The sequence below is a fragment of the Leuresthes tenuis genome, unplaced genomic scaffold (assembly GCF_036924035.1).
Source record: "Leuresthes tenuis unplaced genomic scaffold, fLeuTen1.0.hap1 SCAF_15, whole genome shotgun sequence".
NCBI lineage: Eukaryota > Metazoa > Chordata > Actinopteri > Atheriniformes > Atherinopsidae > Leuresthes > Leuresthes tenuis.
In genome coordinates this window covers 22,441,301-22,461,495 of record NW_027325369.1, presented here as the reverse complement: position 1 = coordinate 22,461,495, position 20,195 = coordinate 22,441,301, and the positions used below count along the sequence as shown (strand labels likewise).

General features: G+C 41.9%; 3 protein-coding genes across 7 annotated transcripts in view; 1 reads left to right on the top strand and 2 right to left on the bottom strand.

The window, feature by feature from the left end:
* Nucleotides 1-135: 135 nt before the first annotated feature.
* Nucleotides 136-3,383, bottom strand: yy1a (YY1 transcription factor a). Its single transcript, XM_072366017.1, has 5 exons — nucleotides 2,772-3,383; nucleotides 1,673-1,823; nucleotides 1,454-1,514; nucleotides 1,168-1,326; nucleotides 136-1,041 (listed from the first exon to the last, which is right to left on the bottom strand). Exons 1-5 carry the CDS (start codon nucleotides 3,268-3,270, stop codon nucleotides 859-861), a joined length of 1,053 nt encoding a protein of 350 aa, XP_072222118.1. The 5' UTR covers nucleotides 3,271-3,383; the 3' UTR covers nucleotides 136-858.
* Nucleotides 3,384-4,844: 1,461 nt separating this feature from the next.
* The window catches only part of degs2 (delta(4)-desaturase, sphingolipid 2), a 66,656-nt gene continuing 51,305 nt past the window's right edge, over nucleotides 4,845-20,195 (top strand). Inside the window, exons 1-3 of one of the 2 annotated variants that reach the window (XR_011907725.1) lie at nucleotides 4,845-4,979; nucleotides 7,527-8,269; nucleotides 8,698-9,076. Coding sequence is in view for 1 of the 2 variants with exons in the window: in XM_072366018.1 (XP_072222119.1) it covers nucleotides 4,898-4,979; nucleotides 7,527-8,269; nucleotides 8,698-8,841 (969 nt within the window). In the remaining variant the exon portion in view is untranslated. Of the gene's footprint in view, nucleotides 4,980-7,526; nucleotides 8,270-8,697; nucleotides 9,220-20,195 lie in introns of those variants that run through there. The other variant, XM_072366018.1, reaches the window with a different exon arrangement.
* The window catches only part of evla (Enah/Vasp-like a), a 36,842-nt gene continuing 26,269 nt past the window's right edge, over nucleotides 9,623-20,195 (bottom strand). For 3 of the 4 annotated variants that reach the window (XM_072366012.1, XM_072366011.1, XM_072366014.1), the window contains exons 5-14: nucleotides 20,016-20,077; nucleotides 18,237-19,151; nucleotides 16,396-16,649; nucleotides 16,120-16,235; nucleotides 15,872-15,899; nucleotides 15,638-15,680; nucleotides 12,705-12,765; nucleotides 12,160-12,217; nucleotides 11,973-12,030; nucleotides 9,623-11,779 (exon numbers count right to left, since the gene is read on the bottom strand). In XM_072366012.1, coding sequence (XP_072222113.1) covers nucleotides 11,742-11,779; nucleotides 11,973-12,030; nucleotides 12,160-12,217; nucleotides 12,705-12,765; nucleotides 15,638-15,680; nucleotides 15,872-15,899; nucleotides 16,120-16,235; nucleotides 16,396-16,649; nucleotides 18,237-19,151; nucleotides 20,016-20,077 — 1,633 coding nt within the window. In that variant the 3' untranslated portion in view covers nucleotides 9,623-11,741. The remainder of the gene's footprint in view (nucleotides 11,780-11,972; nucleotides 12,031-12,159; nucleotides 12,218-12,704; nucleotides 12,766-15,637; nucleotides 15,681-15,871; nucleotides 15,900-16,119; nucleotides 16,236-16,395; nucleotides 16,650-18,236; nucleotides 19,152-20,015; nucleotides 20,078-20,195) is intronic. The other variant, XM_072366013.1, reaches the window with a different exon arrangement.

Genomic DNA, 20,195 nt, shown 5'->3' with positions numbered 1-20,195 from the left:
GTCAGTCACTTCTAACCAAAAGAGGAAATGTTTAGTACTTTCCCCAAACAGACATAACCGTTGGCATGTTGATGACTATCACATACAAGTTATGACTTAAGAGGAGCTCAGGGAGCACACAAATGACACGCTCTATTCTGGTGGTGCACTGGGGGGGAAAAAAACATTTTAATCGTTGATCACTATTGAAAATCACATGGCTATTATCTACATGATTCTGATATTGCATTGTAGAAAATGAAAATATGCAAAGATCATTCAATCTCCTTCTCAAAATACAGTCCTATGAAGGAGAAAGAGGGTCTGTAAAACAGCCGTGAAACCTCTTCCAGGAAGACCTACAACAATCTTAATACTCACATTACCACAAAGCTTATGCCGCACAGTGTACAATATGCACACTCGGGGTGGGGTGGGGGGGTGGGGGGTTGGTGAGAGATACAAAATTGAAAAGTTTTAACTGCTGAGAATCAATGCAAATTTGACAAATTTGCAACAACTTTTTAACTGACTGCAGTAAGGTATAAATAAGTTTTTTTCTTCTTCTAAGGAACAGATCCATGAATTCATATCTTCATAAGAAGAAACCGTAAAATGTTCCGTCCAAAGGGGAGAGGTCGGGCCAAAGGGGTTGGGGTTGTCACAAGATTTCACAAGTTCCTTGATCAACCCTCCATATTCATTATCAAAAAGTTCACAAAAGTAATTTTTCTGTTTGAATCTTTCGTCTAGAGGCAATAACAAAGGGACCTATCGCACAACAAAGCAGGCCATGGAACATCAGTCTGTCAAGAGGCAGAGATGGAGGTCACCTCCTCCATTCGTTTCTGCCGTTAGCCCGGTGCGTTCATGGCTAACTCACTGATTATTTTTGGCTTTGGCGTGTGTGAGGATGTGAGACTTCAGGTTGGTCGACTGAGCGAATTTTTTGTTGCAGCCGTCAAAGGGACACACATACGGGCGGTCTCCAGTGTGAATACGCACATGTGTGCGCAAGTTAAAGTCCAGAGAGAACCGCTTCCCGCAGCCCTCAAATGTGCACTGGAAAAGAGAGATTGAAGAGAGAGAGAGAGAGTCATTGCTGCTGCATTTATTGACCCGAATGTCAAATCCAGTGATATCATTCTTCATCAGCAAATTTGTTTAAGAAACAGTGGAAAAACTCACTTGGAAAGGTTTCTCTCCTGTGTGTACAAGTTGGTGCCTCTTCAGTTTTGAACTCTCCACAAATGCTTTGCCACATTCTGCACAGACATGCACGCGAGGCCCGTGGGTGTGCAGGTGTTTCCTCATCGCCGAGTTGTCCCTGAACATCTTGGTGCATCCCTGACAAGCGCAGAAACAGTATGAAATGACATCATTAAGCATTTTAGACTCATTCGTACACCCCCCCCAGGCTCCGAGAAAGTCATAGTTGTCAAAGAATATACACTATAGAGGATATCACGCTTACTTTATGTGGACAGGCTATTGTCCGAGGCGCGTCATCTTCTTTTACTTTCCTTGGCTTCATTCTGCAATCCAAATGAAAGTGGTCTTGTAAATTGTCCACACAACTCTCAATGACCATAAATAAAACAGGTACTGAAATCCAACGCTGCATTAACCATCCTAAAGTGAGAGAGACATTCATCAACTGCATCCGATGAGAGCAGCAAACACTTACACTTACCGTGCAAACTCTGCCAGCTGCTTGGGATCCGACAGGTCAATACCCGGGATGCCTCCAGGAGGAAGCTTCTTTCCAGTCATATATTCAGAATAATCTGGAGGAGAGTTTTCACCTGCGATTTGCTCCTCGTGGTCTATGTCCTTCTTGTCATCTGTATGAAAGGGGGACCGTTTTAAAAGGTTGCCTCTTTTTGCTAATAGAAAAAAAAATCTCGTGCTAAAAAACAAAACAAAACCTGCTAGTGACACAAATATAGTACCAGTATCAGTCTTACATTCAGCATTATTACTAAACATTTCCAGCAGATTAAATGTCAGAATTTAGACATATTTGATATTTAGTGTCCAAAGTTCTTTAAATATAAATTCTGGGGAAAAGAGGATTTAAAATCAGTTAAATATAATATAAAATGCATGATTTCATTATCCAAATACAACGGGAGTGGTTTCGCAAATGTTTGCACTTTTTATTCAAATTACTTTTTAATTTTAAGAATCTAATTGTCGAGGACAAAAGCTACGTTTACGAACATGCTCGTCTTTCGGGCCTCCATTAATAGTTTATAAATACCTTGGTGATAACTACTATAAAACCCAGGAGTTATCTTACCTGAAGGTGTTATATTTCAATCCTCATTCGAAAGAGGTATTATGACAAAACAGGATCACCCTCATTAGTTGTATTTACTAAAACGTGAACATATGACATGCTTACAACAAGAGCACCGAAAACTCTGAGGTGTACCTGAAAGCACCACCTCCACAGATATCGCTAACTGAACTGCGCCACAGCGGCCTAGCGGAGCTACCTGCACTCGCTCCCACTGTCGCCGCCATCTTCGTCGGCCAAATAAACGCCATTTTTTCGGGCCGCCATACTTTCTAGACCGGGGAAATATGGCGGCGCCCATCGACACATAAAACATGGCTTCCCATAAAAACAAAAACATTTCAAAGGGAGTTTAAGTGCCTCAGAGTGGGGAAAAGAGTCGTACTTGAGCGGAAGACGAGGCCCGAGCTGGGCCCAGTCAAACGACACACACGCTGAGAACAAAGCGACGGACCAGCTTGCAGGAATTCACTTAGGACTCTGAACTTACCCGATGCCCACATAGTGACAGAAAATTCTCCCTCCAAAGTCTTTATCTGGACTTGTTTCTGTTCCCATTTTCGTCCAATATCTCCCCCACTTAGGTAGCTCTTTTTGCCTGCTTTCTTTCCGCTTCCACTCTTCTTCATCCGGCCTGTAGACGAGCTTTTCCCGGCCACAGTAACTAGAGTCTGTTCAATATAGTCCTCCTCCACAGCAGGCACTGGGATAAGGATTTGGTCCTCAAAACCGTCATCCGTATGCAGTTCAGAGTCATCCTCGCCCACCACCTCTTCTCTTGTTTGCACCAAAATTACCTCTTGGTGCGGGTGCATCGAGTGGGGATCATCCGTGTCAAGAGGCTGTAAGGCGATCATAGGCTGGTGCTCACCGTCCTCTCCTACAACTGTGGTCTCGATTGTCTCTACTTCGATTTCGTGCAATTCAACTATTTCAGCTGGCATCTCCGACCCGTCCGTTTCAATGTACAGGGTGTCCCCCGATGCCATGATTAATTTTGTATTTCCTCCTACTTATGTGCTATTTTTCACACTCAGTCTGCTCCTGTCTACTGCCTGCGTTCCTCCTCCCTCAACGACAACAACTCTCCACAACTGTACTCTCGTCGCCACAATGCTCTAGATATGAAGTCTCGCGTGATTTGCACAAAATATTTTGTTGATAAGGGAAACTTGCAGCGTTACGGTTAAAAAACGTAAACTGTACACTCTGTAATAAACTCCGTGAGATACTTTTTTCTTTTTTTTTACTATGTAACCATACTCAAAAATTATGGAAGGATCTGTGTGAATTAATTATTGACAACACTGACTCTGATTTCACTTGGTGTCTTGGTAATTTCTCGACCAAAAACAAACAAAATCATTCAAATTACCATCATGTTATTGACCTAGTAATTTAGGAAATATTCTATATTCACCAAATTTAAAAATTTCAATCTATCTTTTACTCTCTTGAAAATTAAACCAAACAATGCACAAAACTGTGATTTCTTCCTTAAAAATGGAGTTTTGTTTATTGTTCCGTGGTTTTGATATTGTCACTACATACTTGTTTATTTGGTTAAGCGTTTAAAAAAAAGAAGAAAAAAGGGTTAAACCAAATTATTTAATCCTATCTATTTTTGACCAAATATCAAAAACATGTCCAACAAACCTCTACAAATAGCCAGTTTTGTTTGATCAGTTGTTTGGGGTTTTCATTTTCTCATTTTCACGTATTAAGGATGAAATGCTTGTCCTCTAAATTCACCAACTGAATTACGGGAACGTTTATCATTTTTATGAGAAAAAGAGATGTAAGCCCGATTCTTTGGAAGCCCAAGAACAAGATGAAGAAATCTTAAGTTAAATTAAGTATTAATTAGAGGTCACAGATAAAGTATGGCAGCGCTGGACTCGGAGAGACAGCTCTCGCAGGAAATCCGTCAGACCGAGCCCCGATAATATAACAATTCATATTTATGTTCACCTTTATCTCACAGAGGTTGTACTTACACTCGACTTGGTATAATTGACCAGGAATAAGTGGCATGAGCATACCAACCACCGTCTTCGTCATGTTCTTTGGATATGATAAACAACGTGCGTGTGTGAGTGTTGTTTTGGGCGTACATCGTATCTAATGTACCAGACCTATCTGACCTAACGCTTTATGTGACCCAGTTAATTTGTCCCGCTGTCATTTTCAAGTCTTAGACTATTTAAGGACATACATTGTGTTGTATGAGCAGAGTGGAAAAGTACAACCTAGGAACATAGATTATTTAGTAAAATACAGAATATGAATACATAATGTATAAGAACAAAGCCAATCATAATATATACATGTAATATTTTATATATATAATGCACATTTAACTCAAACAGAAGTCCTTTGCCTTGCCACTTGAAACTAGGCTGAATTCGCGTGCTTTACATAGCAACACAATATCACTCAATGGAAAACACCCACGGGCAGGTTACACACATTAGAGCAGCCTGGAGGAGGGACTTGAGGTCACACCTTACAACTGAGCACCGCAACCTGTGCGAGTGGGTGTGCCCCGACACTGTGTGGACTTGATGACACACATAACGCCGCACCGCCACTCTCACAGACACAGAGAGGACAACCATGGGCAAGACAGGTGGAAGAGCAGATTTTGAATGGGTCTACACTGACCAGCCGCACACTTCAAGAAGGAAAGAAATCTTGGGTGAGATGATTAGAAAAATAAATAAATGGTGACATGCGACAGCCAGCAGTTCCTTTTCATGTTAGCTTGGGTGAAAATTGAGGTTAAAGTTTGTTTCCTGTGCATTCTTATAAAACCTCATCCGGTTAAACCTGTTTACTAGCTGTTGCTTAACGAGCTATCTGTCCACAATGGATGCAGAGAAACGTTTATCTATTTATCTAAACATGGCAGTTTAGATAAATCCCGTTTTGACTGACTTTTCTAAGTAACGTTTTTTAAAGGTACAAGTGGAAATAGTATTTAAGAATCATCTGAAAATCACAGAACAACAAATAATTATAGAAGATATTGTAATTAAGTACCAATGTATTGTAGATAGATGTCAAAGTGACTGTAAAGTATAGTGATAATTTGGACTCCACGTTTAATTTCCGATCATATAGCATTCATCAGTGTCAAATTTCTTCCCCTCAAAACTGAGTCAAGTCTTTCCTGAAAGGGTTTTGTTTGGAAAAGTCACATTTTCTTAGAAAGAGGGAGCGTGGATATCAACCGCAAGTTCAAATGAACTCAGTTACTTTGCCACATTCTTCCCTTGTCAGGACAAAGGGTATGTTGAAGTGTATATACTCAGATATGTGAGGAATGGCATTTATTCAGGCTCTGGCTATTAAATAACAGAGGATGAGTTCGATTTTCGATCAAAAGCCCCACAAAAAGGAAGCTGTTTGTAAAAAACATAAATACTTATTTTTCATACCTGTGACTCCTTCTCCCTTGAGAGAACTCATGAGACAATAGCGCATGCAGGCGATAATGTCTCCAGGCTTGCTTGGTAACAAGACACAGTCCCTGCTCACTATGAGCACATATTCAGTCATGAAGTGAGAAAAAAAAAGCTATTGTTGGAGTTTGAGTGGATCTCTTGGAAAATAATCTTCCATCTTAACAATCATTATTTGATCTGTGTCAAAAATGATCCTATTTGATTATCTGATGCGTCGTGTAATTTGATTCAGAACAGTTCAGTGTGTAACAAGCTGGAAACCTGTTGACATGTGTTTGATCCTGGCTTTGTTCAGCAGTCGCATGATTGCTCTGGCGTGAAAGAAGCATCTCGTAGGTGATGTTTTTTGACACCGTTGAGCCATGAATTATTAAAGCATTTTGTTTTAATCATCCTGTAACTCCCCAGAGCAGTCCAAGGATGTGTGTTTCAGAGGTTCTTCACTGTGTCATGTGGGATATTTTGATTGATGAGTGGTTGAATAAATTGTTTGGTATGTGGGCGGACTGTAGATGTGGGCTCATTGCATCATTACAGTAGCCTTAAGGTCAAACAGATGATAAGATTTATAGTGACTCTCATAATGATTGAACATTGCCAACAGTTGTTAAAACATTTACCTCAAAACAATGCATAATTAATGTTTTGCTTTGGCTTTTAGCATCAGGTTAAAACTCCAATCATTTTGTCAGTTGAAACCTGAGACTGAAACCTTATTCTGTTAAATTATCCCACAATTAGATCAATGAAAGGTCTTGTCTCCCAGACTTGGTGAAGCTGAAATTTCAATAATAGCAACACTGTGTCCTGCACAGAGCCATAAAGCAGACTGAATATCTCTTTTTATGGGGTCTGGTTAATCATTTAACTTTATGACTTGTGGGTGGGCTACACCAACACCTTTCAGTGTAAAGTGGATTTAAGTTGTGACTTCAGTTCTACATTAGAGACAAGTTTGCGGTAGAACAAAATGAACTGTAACTGTTATGTGAAGCTGTATCTTGATGAGTTATTGTTTTAAAGGAAGTGGGTCATGGGAAGCACGAGATAATCATGCACTGGGGTGGGGGCAATCAAACTGCAAGAAAGTCCCTAAAGTCAGGCCCCAGTGTCTTTCAACATGGAGTTACCAAGATGAGCTGAATTTCTGCATTTGCATAGAGGGATTACAGATGTAGGCTGCAAGCAAAGCAGCACGCCTGTTTTGCATCGGACATCCCCTGATGGCGTGTTGCTACCTCTTATTTAGATCATGATGGGATGTCCTGAAGTGCTCTGCTTGTTGTGCTCAGCCTCGCTATTGTGTTCCAGAATTTTCTGGTGGCTGCTGCTCTTGACTTTCAGGCACCACATGTTGTTTGTAGGAGCTTGTATGTCCCAATGAGAAGATTACCTTGCATAATGCTTTTGAACAGCTCCCTTGTAACTACCTTTGTTTCGGGTCCCTCAGAAAAACAACACCTCTGCCAATTAAACACGACTTTTATCAGCAGGCTTTTCCCAAGAGAAGGGCAGGTGTCTTACAACATGAGCGAATGAGCTTTTATTTAAATTGACTATTTTAATATTCAGCATGTAAACTTATGATCCCCCCCCCTCCCTTTTTAATCTTTAATTCCCACTATTGCTGTTTGTTTCCTTTGGTCAATCCTCTTCTATCTTATTCCCCATCTTCTGATTTTCCTCCATCTTTTGTCCTCTTTACATCCTCTCCTGCAATCTTCTTTGATCTAACCATCTTCTTTTCCATCCTTTCCTCTGCCTATTTCTCTCTTCAGCCAAATATCCAGAGATCAAGTCCTTGATGGGTCCAGACCCCCATCTGAAGTGGGTGGTGTCCGGCATGGTCTTAACACAGCTCCTGGCCTGTTACCTGGTCCACAACCTCGCCTGGAAGTGGATATTCTTCTGGGCCTACGCCTTTGGAGGCTGCATTAACCACTCTCTTACTCTGGCAATTCATGATATCTCTCACAATGTGGCTTTTGGCAACAAGCGGGCGAAGTGGAACCGCTGGTTTGCAATGTGGGCCAACCTGCCCATCGGGGTGCCCTACTCTGCCTCCTTCAAGAAATATCATACTGACCACCACCGGTATTTGGGGGGTGATCAGCTGGATGTTGACATTCCTACAGACTTTGAGGGATGGTTTTTCTGCACCCCAGCCAGAAAGGTCCTCTGGCTTTTCCTCCAGCCATTATTCTATGCCCTGAGACCATTGATTGTCAATCCTAAACCAGTCGGTCAGCTGGAGATCCAGAATGCTGTAGTTCAGCTTGCAGCAGATGCACTTATCTTCTATTTCTGGGGGCTGAAACCTGTTGTTTACCTCATTGCTGGATCCATCTTATGCATGGGCCTGCATCCCATCTCTGGACATTTCATAGCTGAGCATTACATGTTCCTGAAGGGGCACGAGACATATTCTTACTATGGAGCACTGAACTGCATCACTTTCAACGTTGGCTATCACATGGAGCACCACGACTTCCCCAGCATACCAGGCAGTAAACTACCTCAGGTAAATCTGTCATAAATCAACTTTGCATACAGGTTACCTTTGGATTTGAGTTATTTTTTCCAAGACTATTATTAGTTGACTGATAAAGATAGAACACAGTCAAAGTTGGAGCAGGTGTGGGCAGATATGATGGATCTCTCTTGTCTTTTAAGAGTCTGATATGAAACAAGTATTTGGCAAAAGCCACCTGTCCCTGTTTTTCTATCAACTGTAAATATTCATCATATAAATGGACAGACTCAGGCATTAAGATAGAAAAGGGTTTGAATGGGAGATACCTTTTTACTTGGCTGACAGTAAGATTTCATGTTGGGTAGAAAAGAAGTTATCTGCATATTTTTGTATCTGATTGTCTTATCAACACAAAGTCGAGTAGTATTTTTTTTCCAAACTTGCAGCTTTACTTTTTCGTGTTATCTTGTCGGCAGGTCAAGCAGATCGCAGCGGAGTATTACGACTTCCTGCCCCAGCATACTTCCTGGACCCGCGTACTATGGGACTTTGTGTTTGACGACAGCATCGGCCCTTATGCCAGAATCAAACGGGAGTGCAAGCTGAAAAAACTGGAATAGATCTTTGATTATATTTAAACAGAAAAAGAAATATTAGTTGTCATATCAAGAATATTCGCTAGATAAAATGCTTGTTTTCCCTGGTAGTGTGATGTCACTGAAGTCAAACTGAAAAACATCTAATACATCCTTTACTCATGTTACTATACGAGAAATTACTGTTGGCATTTCAGTTCACATACACAGATCAAGAAAGTAGCACTTCAGCGTTATGCAGCTGAACTGTTTTCCTGCTGTAACAGATTGTCATGACATAGTGAATTTACTTGTAGCCAAAAGATACTCTGACGGGCCAAATTGCAATAAAACTGCAACATTTCCTCATTTGTATTTGAATTCTAAATTGTGGACAAAGGTCATATAAATTCTCATGAGTTTTTACTCATGCCACTCTCGTAAGTTTCCTTTTGCACCTTAGAAGTGATTGAATATGAAAATTCAGACACACAAGACTTCTCAGATGGCCTTACACAATTAAGACATTTGTCACGCAGAACAGCGCTGAGGTGGAAAATGAGCACTGAGAGTTACCTTCCAGATGGAGGAGCCTTTTCTTCGGTGACTTCTCAGTCTGCTCATCCATCATGCTGAAGGCAGGGAGCAACACAGAAAGTTGCTCAGCTGAAATCTTTGGTTTGCCGTTTTTTCCAAGGCATCGGGCTTCTATTTTTTTGGATTATGTTCTTTTTAAAAAAAAAAATTCATCACATTTGGTTTACATTGCTGAGACTTCTCCTAAGACCACTTTCTTTTGATCAGATTTTCTACTGTACGTCTTAGGTTTAGAGATTTCCTAATTAGATATTTCTGGAGTGCTGCACTACTGTTTTGACTAATTTGCCAATAACTGAAGAAGCACCTTGTAGCAGAAGGATCTGAAATGACCGAGAATAACATCCTGAGCCACAAGGAGCAGAGATCACGACATGGCAAACAGCAATTCAGCAACTCTTAATAAAATGATCATCTTGACCAAATAAGTCCGTTTCTGTTATTGTGACCGCAAATCTTGAGTGCAGTTTAATGTTTGCTAATCAGCCACAAAATGTTGTAGGTTCCTAACATGCCTCAGAAAGAGCTGTGACCTGTCAGGACATGGGATCTCAGTGGGTGTTCTGCAGTGTCCAGCACCAGGATGTTGGCAGTAGATCCTTTGGGTTGTCCTAACTTCAAAGCTAGGTTTGTTCTCACACACCCTCAGTCAGAGTAGTATGGTATGCAGACCATAGAAATGCCTCAGGCTCTTTGCCATGCTTATTGTGCCTTTACCGATCAGCTTTTTTGTTCAGCATGCCAGGGCACATTGTCCTTTTAGAGTTTGGCTGCTGACTGTCAGGATCCAAGGTTTCCCAGTGGACACTGGATTGATGGTGGTTCATGTATCAGTGGCTGTAATATTGTCTTTTCTATTGAGTATGTCATTTTGCTCCAGTTAATTTCTATTCAAATGATTGTACCATATAAAAAAATGGCAGAGACAGTTGACACAACCTGTGATGTTTTGGTTTGAATGAATTTACTTCCAGCTTTTAAATCAGAACGTAGTTGAGAGCGGACAGAGTGGATAGAATGCAACAACTGATATTCATTCAAATCCTTTCTGCAAAGACACATTTAGCTACCATCACAAAGGCCTACATTTAACCTTCAGTACATTCCTCTCTAGGTAGGATCTCCATATTGCCAGAGCAACCCTTTTTTATTCCCCCCACCCACATTGCTACCATTATCAGGCTCAACATCTCATATATAGAAAGGGGAACTTTCATAGAAACAAACCACTATAATAAATGTACCACCATTTCATGTATTTTTCATTATTTTCAAACCAAATAAAAAATGAATTCATAGAGAAAGGGTTTCATGCATACTTGGAAGATTCACAAAGCATAGGATGACTAATAGATAATACTACATCGTTTCATATGTAGGTAAGACCAGGTGGCACATTTACAGTTATCAGCCTGTTTTGTGAATGAACCCCAAGTTTTAATGATCGCACACATCTGGGCAGGTAGAGTGCAGCGTGGGCCTTGGTCACACTGGAGTTGTGGAACAGACTGTATTGCGTGCAGTCTGATTCACTGTTTAAAAAAGTGTTATGTCTTGGATATGAGGGGTAAGAGGTAACTGAAGCAGCTAATTGAAGGTTAGACACACAACACCAGTATGAGCAAGGTTATAAAAAATTCTTTTTTTTCTTTTCTTTTTTTTTTTTTTTTAAATATGCCAGTTGTGAGCAAGTGGGTAAGCAGCACCAGTATGCCCATATTGTGCTTGTTATCATGAAATAGTTAGGGATAAACTAAACAAAAGTAATAGAAAATAGAAAAGGCTGACATAAATGGTGTGCAAGATTCCTTTGTCCCTCTATAATATCAATAAAATACTCATTGTCATGAACAGCATCATTATTATCACCACAGTTTTTAAATAATAAAACAGTAAAAACTTAGAAAACAAAAATAGTTTCTTCTTAAGACTTGGACTGAACAGAGAACAAAGAGCTGCAACACTGGGCTGACTGAGTCTAGGTGCACAGAGAGGACCACAACACCAAACTCAGTACAAATGTCTTTTCATTCCCCACTTTATGATTTAGTTCGCGTTTCATCTTCTATTTAAGTTCGTCAGAACATCAGTCCTTCTGTTTCTTCTGCTCTTCCTTGTCATTAAATCCCTGCTCTCTTATGTTCATTTCTTTCTTTCTCACTTTTGCTGTCCAGCAGACTTAAATGTTGGCACAACGTCTCTGCAACTCGCATTGCGGCATCTCAAGGTCACAGAAACATTGAGAGAACATTCCCCCGATCCTCGTGTCTGTGCATCTGCGTGTCCATCCTCCTCCAGCTCCTCCTGTCGCTCTCCTCCTGCTCCTCCATCTGCATGCTCAGATGAGATTAGGATGTACTGATTCTGCCGATTTCTTGTCTGATGGCTGCAGGATAAGAAGGAGGCCTTTGAGAATAAGAGGCTGTCTGCAGTACATAGTTTTACGTTCACTCTCAGCCAGGCAAATGGTTTGTGTCAGTTAGGTTGGAATTTGAGTAGAATTTTTTTTCTGGAATGGATCGTTTAAACTGGTATGAGGAAGAGATTAAATATTAAACGTGTTACAATGCATAGCTTACCATAAATTATTTCATCTTTCACCTTATGCAACTCACGAACAACTTCATCCAAAATTTCCTGCAGATCAACAAACAGTAGAAGTTTAAGAGTTTCTCCCCAACTAAACGGTCCACAGAAGTCAAAGTCTAAAAAAGAACAACCATAAAATCCTTTATGCAACGAACCACAGCTGAGAATTAAACTTACCTGTTTCATCCTGTCGAATTCTGTGTCAGCTTCACTAGTGCTGCCAATGGGTCTCACTCTAAAAACACAAAAGGACCAAGTCATTAAAAATACCAATGAATTCCTTTCAGTGATCAAACAGAGTTTATCTTTGTTTAACGAACTGTTGCAATGATTAACATTTCATTTACTGTCACAGAGTTACAGATTCATTCTAAATACAGGCTTACTACAGGCAGTAGTCAGACACGTATGGATGGCCTCTTAAGAGAGTTTATCAACAGGAACAGCATAGAAACATATTACATGGCAGCATACAAAATTCCCAAAGACAGTAGATTGTAGTATATTCTTATACTTTCTGATTACGTTCTGTGCGTACGTGGCCCGAACCCAATCTCTATCTAGCACCACCGTGTCTTAGATTTACACAGACGTCTTCTGTTGTTGACCTTACCAGAGAAAACACCCTGGCACCAAACAATATGTGACCTGAGCACTGCCCCATTCCACAGTAACCACTTTACATTCAGACCACACTCCTTTAATTCCTCTTATATGCAGACCTGGACACCAGTGACGACTTGTCTGCAGAGTTGGATCGTTCCCAAGGCTTCTTCACAGCATCTAGCATAAAGTGCAGAATAAATAACAAGCAGTAAAACGACTGAGAGAAATAACACAGACGATGGGATATCGTAAAACAGGCTGGATTTAAAACACACCACTCATCTTAATAAAAGGTGATTTTTGAAACTAATTCATTTCATTGTATAATAATACTTGTTTTAATAAAAATGTTTTCATACAAATTTAATATTGCTATTCAACACATTCTGATGGCCCTTTCACAGCGATGGCAGGTGGACACAATAGCTTTTTTGTTGTTGCTGCAGACGACCAATCGCAGAACGGTTAACATTAATTCGCCTTGCGATGAGGGTTGCAGCGATACACCAGTTTCATGTTACGCCAGAGCATGAGAATTGACCATTTTCAAACCCTACACATTCTCTTGTTTCCAATATTGATAAAAAAAACAACAACTTCAAACTGTGGGGAAATGTCACCCATCTTATTTCTTGTGGGTCGGACTCATTAACTTGTACCGCACACACTTGCAGCATTCCCTGACACGGCAGGACCAGAAGAATAGAAACAGTTTACAAATGGTATTCTAACTATTTAAATAAACCTTAATTACCTCGTATATATGTGGGCACCACCTTCAAAAGAAGGAAAAAGACAGAATCTTACGGTTCTGGTATGTTAAAATTAATCAGTCTCAAAGTGCTACTTCATGAGTTCTCACTTGAATTGACCGAAATTACATAAAGAAGCACTGCGTTGACTATGTAGGGCTATATAGGGAACACTTAGTGATTTGCAAGTCTAGATAAGGTGGAAGCACCATTTGGTCTGGTTGCTCTCCCCCGATCTGTATCATAGAGGATTCTTTGTGTATTCAGGTTAGTTAGCATTAGGGCATTAATGCTTTACCCATAAGTTATGGGATAGGTCTGCCATGGGAGAGAGTCTCTCCTGGACTTCTCTTCCTGGACTTTCTAATGCCTTCAACACAATCCAGCCCCTTGCACGCAAGGAAAAACTGACCAGAATGGAATGGACCCCTGCCTGGTTGCTTAGTAGCACTAGAGCTCCACAGACTGTACTGTCCTCCATCCTCTTCACTCTGTACACCGCAGTCTTCTGGTACAACTCTGGATCGTGTCACATCCAGAAGTTTGCAGATGAAGCAGCCATCATGGGGTGTATCAGAGACAATGAAGAGGAGGAGTACAGGAGCTTGGTGAGCAACTTTGTTGTCTGGTGCCACATGAACAATCTGCAGCTCAACACCTCAAAGACAAAGGAATGGGTCATCGATTTCGGGAGGGACAGTCCCAGACCAGTTCTGTTTGGAACAGAGGAGGAGGAGGTTTTGAAAACTTATAAATATCTTGGGCTGTGGCTAGACAACAAGCTGGAGTGGACGAGCAACACGAGGCAGCTGTACAAGAAGACCCAGAGCAGGATGTACTTCCTCAGAAGGTTGAGATCTTTCAACATCTGCAAGAAGCTCTTAGGGATTTTCTACCAGTCTGTGGTCGCCAGCGTCCTGTCCTACGCTGTGGTGTGCTGGGGAGGGAGTATCTCAAAGAGAGTTAGACTTCTCCAGGCTGGAGAAGCTGATCAGGCTCTGTGGTTGGCACGAAGCTGGACCCTCTGGCGACAGGAGCAGAGAGAAGAACAATGCACAAACTCCTGGCTATACTGGACAATGCCAGCCACCCTCTGCACACAGTCATCACCCGCCAGAGAAGCCGGTTCAGCGAGAGGCTGCTTCTCCCCAAGTGCAGGACCAACAGACTGAGGAACTCCATTGTTCCCCGTGCCATCAAACTGTTTAACTCCTCACTGGGGGGGAGGAGGGGTAACAGAAGGACAGAGGGACTGTAGGACGGGTGGCAGTCAGTCAGTCTGGCTAACCAAAGTCCAGTAATCTATGTGGTATGCCACTTTCTACTGTATACTTAAATTTATATATGTACTATAATTCATTAGCATCACTATTATTATTATTTTTATTACTTTCACTAGTATACTATTATTTATATTATTATTATTATTATTATCATCATCTTCTTCAGTTTCGGGTGCTGGTGTTGGGTGTTTTTCCACTTTTGTTTATTCATACATTTCTGTATATAACAGTGCTGAGCCTGAGTGAGATGAAGATTTCAATTTCCCGGAGGGAACCTCCCAAAGAAACTAATAAAGTCATCTATCTATCTATCTATCTATCTATCTATCTATCTATCTATCTATCTATCTATCTATCTATCTATCTATCTATCTATCTATCTATCTATCTATCTATCTATCTATCTATAATCATCTCCAAAGGACAATGCTTGTGGTGAATAAGGTGATGTCTGTCTCTTCCTGGTGTGGGAAGCCCCCATCTGTGTCTTCGCACAAACGTTACCACACAGGAAAGTTGCTGGGGCCTTCCAAAGGTTAAGTTTCCTATTAAATCCACACTTGAGTTCGCTTCTGTTTAACTTAAAATAGTCTTGAACATGAAAATTATAATGAACTGTTTATCATTACAAATGTCACAGTTCGTCTTCAGAGTTCACCATGTTTCTTTTATATTTATTTTCATACTGAATTGTACTCATAGACTGTAAATAAAACAAGACCATTCCCTTTAACCCATTTCCCAATTTGCCCACTAAAGAGGAAGCATTTAAAATGCGGTTCCACTGATGGCCACTGGGCACTGCCGCCAGAGCTCCTGAAATTAAGTAAAAATCTCCATAAGGAAGTATGTTTTCATTAGCAAGATCTATTCCTTGAGATCAGTGGGCTGAAGATTGTTTTGACAATTTTTAGTCGTTTTTGCCCAACTGGTTTAAGTATCACCCTCCATTGTCCAAATATGGTCACCTGTGGGTATAGTTTTATGAAAGTTATATACGAAGCTTTTCTTTACCTATTGAGTTCTGCTGGCCCGGCCCACGACCACTCGAGTCATCCTGCAAAACAGATAGTTAACGATTACAATCAAAAATAGCTGCTCTGTAACTATCCAAAAGTGGCTCAAATTCTCTTGAATAAAGTTTCATATTTAACAGACAGAATCTGTGATCAGTATTGATCTTTTCATCTAACCCTTGACAACAAGTCAAACTGGTCGACTTTCCCAACTTTAGCTCACAAGACTTACTTCATCAGGTTTCTCTGAAGCTTTTCGTCTGAGACAGAGAGAAGGAGGGAATGAGAACATCAGCAATAATGAAATATATATCATGTTAGTGCAGGCAGGTCACAGCATGGAAAAATATTAGCATAAGACTTTATTTCCTGTTTCCGATAAGATTTACTGTATGTAAATACAAATCAAAAAGCTTGTCCCCATGAAAGAGCAATTTGGCTATGATGCAAAAGCTGCGTGTGTTTGTGTAACTGTTCTACCTGCGAGCTAGTAAGGCATTCATCTCCTGCATCAGTCCCTCCCCACCACCCCCGCTGCCACCACTGGACCGGTTGGAGTCACTTTTGCCACCAGACCCAGGTGGGCTGCTCTCATCCTGAAGAAAACATTATAAAACAGGTTTCAAGGTCTTGCTGTCAGGGTATCTGGACCCCATTCTAATAAAAAAGAAATCTGGCCTCAGTAATTAGTTACTGACATAGCTGCCACTGAAGGACTGGATCAAAACCTCCTTAGAAAGAATTAAGGAGTCTCACCCTATGTACTTTCCGTAGTTTAGCTCCAGCCAGTGCTGCAGCCAGTCCTGAAGGTTGGTGCTGGACCCCGGGAGGGCCCCCAGGAGGCCCTCCACCAATGGGGAGAGGAGGGGGCATGGGTGGGGGCACTGCAATTGGGGGTGGTGGGCCCGGGGGTGGTGGTGGGGCTGGAGGACCAGCCATGGGTGGTGGAGCTGCAGCTGGAGGAGGTGCAACAGAAAGCACAGATGGGTGACCTGCAGAGACAGGGGGACCTGGGAGGAGCAAAATTACAGCTATGTCAATGTCTGTATGGGTTGATTAAATTCTCTGTTTCCCTTGGAGGGTTGTATGAAGGCCATCTGAAGAACCTTTTCACTACACCTCAAGCACCTTACAGCAATGATCTGATAAAAGGCAGCACTTGTAGAGCAACTGGAAACTACTCAAATAAATGTGGAATTACTGGGAAGAGACGCACAAGCTATTTGGTAAACTGATGAAGAAAAGTTGATGCTGGTCTTTTTGATCTGACTTATGTAAGTAAGAAAATAAATCCTGAAAGTTCAAGTCTGAATTGCATATTTTTTCTCCTGTCTTTATAAAGCAAAAAGTGAAGCAATTCTTCTAAACTTTCCAACAATCCACACAACACAGTTCTAAAACCACCAATACAAACATCGATGGATTTATCCTGAAAATCTCTGTGACATAGCAGGCCAAAGTCTTTGCTGTATCTACACAACATAACCTGTTTTGTATGCAGTCGAGCCATCAATGCCCTTGTATTTGTCACTACCAGCTACTTCAGCTTTATTATTCTTCTAATTTGTGTGGTTTCTCCCTCTAAAAAGAAGTATTTTTTCCTCAATCTATTCAAAGTACTAATACTTATTACCATGTTATATATATGCCCCCAAAAAGGGAGAATTTCCTTTTACTGAAACCTATTTAGAAGTACTATTCATTTGAACAGTCTTTCAACTTAATTCTTGATATTTCAACTTTACTCATAACCTGTTTATATTCTTAATAGTCTGTGTATTATTTATTCTTAATTTGTAAAATGAAAGAAAAAATTGGTATGTGTTTTGTCCACAGTGCTCTGTTGTGGTAATACATGCCTATCTAAGTAGTGGGAGAAGTTTTCCTTCACACCTTTCTGGTAGAAAGTCATGTGGGAACACAGAACATAGACATCAAAAACAGGTCTTTTTCTCTGGAGACTGGGATTCAGGTCCTAAGCATGTGACAAAAGTCTCATGCTTGTTGAACCCCTTGTCGTCTTCCCATTTGATTGCATTTTTAGCCTACGACTGCAGTTTGATGTCATTGGGGCAACAGAACAACTTGGTTACGTTTAAGAAAAGATTTAGGTTTTAGATTCCTCCGCAAGCTGAAAGAACCAGATCATCAAGAACTGTGATTATATAAGTGACTGCCACAAGTTAGGTCCAGAACAGAATTGTGGGAAGTTGTCCAATATGCTCGTAGAAGCCTACCTGCCCTCTAACCAGAGAAACCGTGTGTTAAGGCAAACTGGTTTTACAGGCCAAAACACTTTTATTGCATAAAACGATTGCACAGAGCTGTGGGGGTTACCCCACTGGCATGACAGGGATATAGATTAAGCTGAGTATGTTTACTAAGGGTGTATACCTTTGTATTGCATGCATTTGACACATTTATTTTTTCTTTCATGTTGCTGCATAACTGTGCAAGTGTGGCGCATTCATTAGAATCCAAATACACTGCCTTGCATGTATGACCCACCCTACACACACACAATCCCACACACTCTAAACACATGTATCATCCCTCTGCTGAGAGACTACTTCCTCCTCTCTCCTCCTCATACTTACTGCTGTTGGCCATGGGGGCCGGCTGGGGGACAGGGGAGGGGGTCTTCTTGGGCGAGCCCCCGTCAGACATGGCAGGGTAAGAAGGGGGCGAGGAGGAGGAGGAGGAAGATGTGGTGGGGGTCTGGGCCTGCTGGTGGTACACCTGCTGCTGCTGCTGTTGGTGTTGCTGATGCTGTTGAGGGTGGAAGGTGGATTGGTATTGGGACTGGTGGCTGGGGGCGGGGCCAGGGGCTGTCTGACCTATCAGAGGAGGCAGAGGGATGGCCTCGCAGTACTGTGGAGTGAGTGGAAGACGCTGAGAATGAGGAGAGTAGGAATCATCTGGCTGGCCATTGGAGTGAGGGTAGTGCTGGTGCTGGGGGTACTGATGAGGACCCGTCACGGTGCTAGGATCAAGAGGAGGGGGTTTCATCCTCGAGCTTACGGGAGGAAGGGGGTGAGCTACGGGGAGGACCGGCTGCGGGGGCAAAACCTGCTTCACCGGCATGGCCATCATTACTGGAGGGGATGAGGAAGGGGGGCACTGGACATACATTTGCTGCAGGTGGGAGGCAGACCAGGTGCCATGTTTAGGGGGAAGCATGATGTCTTGTTGTTGCTGAAGGTGGCGGGCTGCTGTGGGAGGAGACAGGGGGATCTGGCGGGCTTGTCGGCCCTGGGTGTTCACCCCAGTCTGCACAGGGGAAAAGGCTGAGGCAAGCGAGGTGGAGAGCTGGGAAGAGAGCTGGGCCTTGTCCCTAGCAGCCCCCGCCTCTCTCTCCTGAGAGGGAGAGATGGAGGTGGAGGAGGGAGGAGAGGAGGAAGCCACGCGGACGTAGGACGGTGGCAGTGTGCTAGCTCTGTACTGTCTGTACTCAGGAGGAGTGTCTGGGTGGGTGGGAGGAGTGGAGACTTTATATTGGAGAGTGGATACGACTGTGACGGGCAGACAGAGAAAGACAGAGAGGAAGAGGAGATGCAGACGAGGAGGAGGACGAAGGAGGGCAACAAACAAAGGAAAACAGAAAAGAGAAAAATGTGAGAAGAATGAAAAGCAACTGAGCAACCAAGCAAGTAAAGATGAGAAAATTAGGAGCAGTCCAAAAGCAGAAGCCAATAGCAAATAAGAAAGAATCAAAATATTATTAAAAAAAAAAAAAACAAGCAGCAGAATGCAACATGACTGAGCCATGACCAGAAAGCATATGGCATTTCCCCCCCAACAGTAGCTGGAAGAAAGAGATGGCGGTAGAGCATGTTGCAGGGACAGAAGGATACTGATATTTATTGGTGACATCAGGGACAAGGGCAAATGTTTAAGTCTGTATGTGTATTTAAAGAGCAGACTTGAACATTTACATGTGTGCAAGGTTAAAAATGCATAAGGGCATACAGGCTGGGGAGTTGTGGTTGACGGTGGGAAAACTAAAACAAACCTACTTAACTCTAGGAACTCATTGTATCAGAGTACAGACTCTCTGGTATTCATTAATGATGAGGTCACCTGTTTGCTTTGGGAAGTATAGAGTGCTTTGTCTGACCTAATAGAGATAACTTCCCTCATTAAAAAAAGAAGCTGAACCGAGCAAATACCCATTATCTTGCAGTCAAGGTTGTTTATTGAAAGATGAAGTGAGCTGCAAGGGTTTTTCTGACGTTTGTGTAGCTAGGATCATGTGTTATGCAGCCGTCATTTCTTAATGGTCTCCAGGGCGGCTTGTTTGCATGTGTGTGAGAGAGAGCATCAGAGAGAGTGTATGTCTATAAAGTAGGGTGCGGGTCTATTTGTTTAAACCTCACCTGATCCCGACGTCCGCCGCTCCCTCTCCTTGTGCGCCTGCATCTGATGTTGCTCCATCATCCTATCAAGTGCAAGGATTTCACTGCTCTTAAAAGCTGTGGTTAGTTTTAAAAAGTCAAGCCTAATGAATAGTTCCACAGTGCCTGTAGTTATAACTTTTTTTTTATGACATATTATTG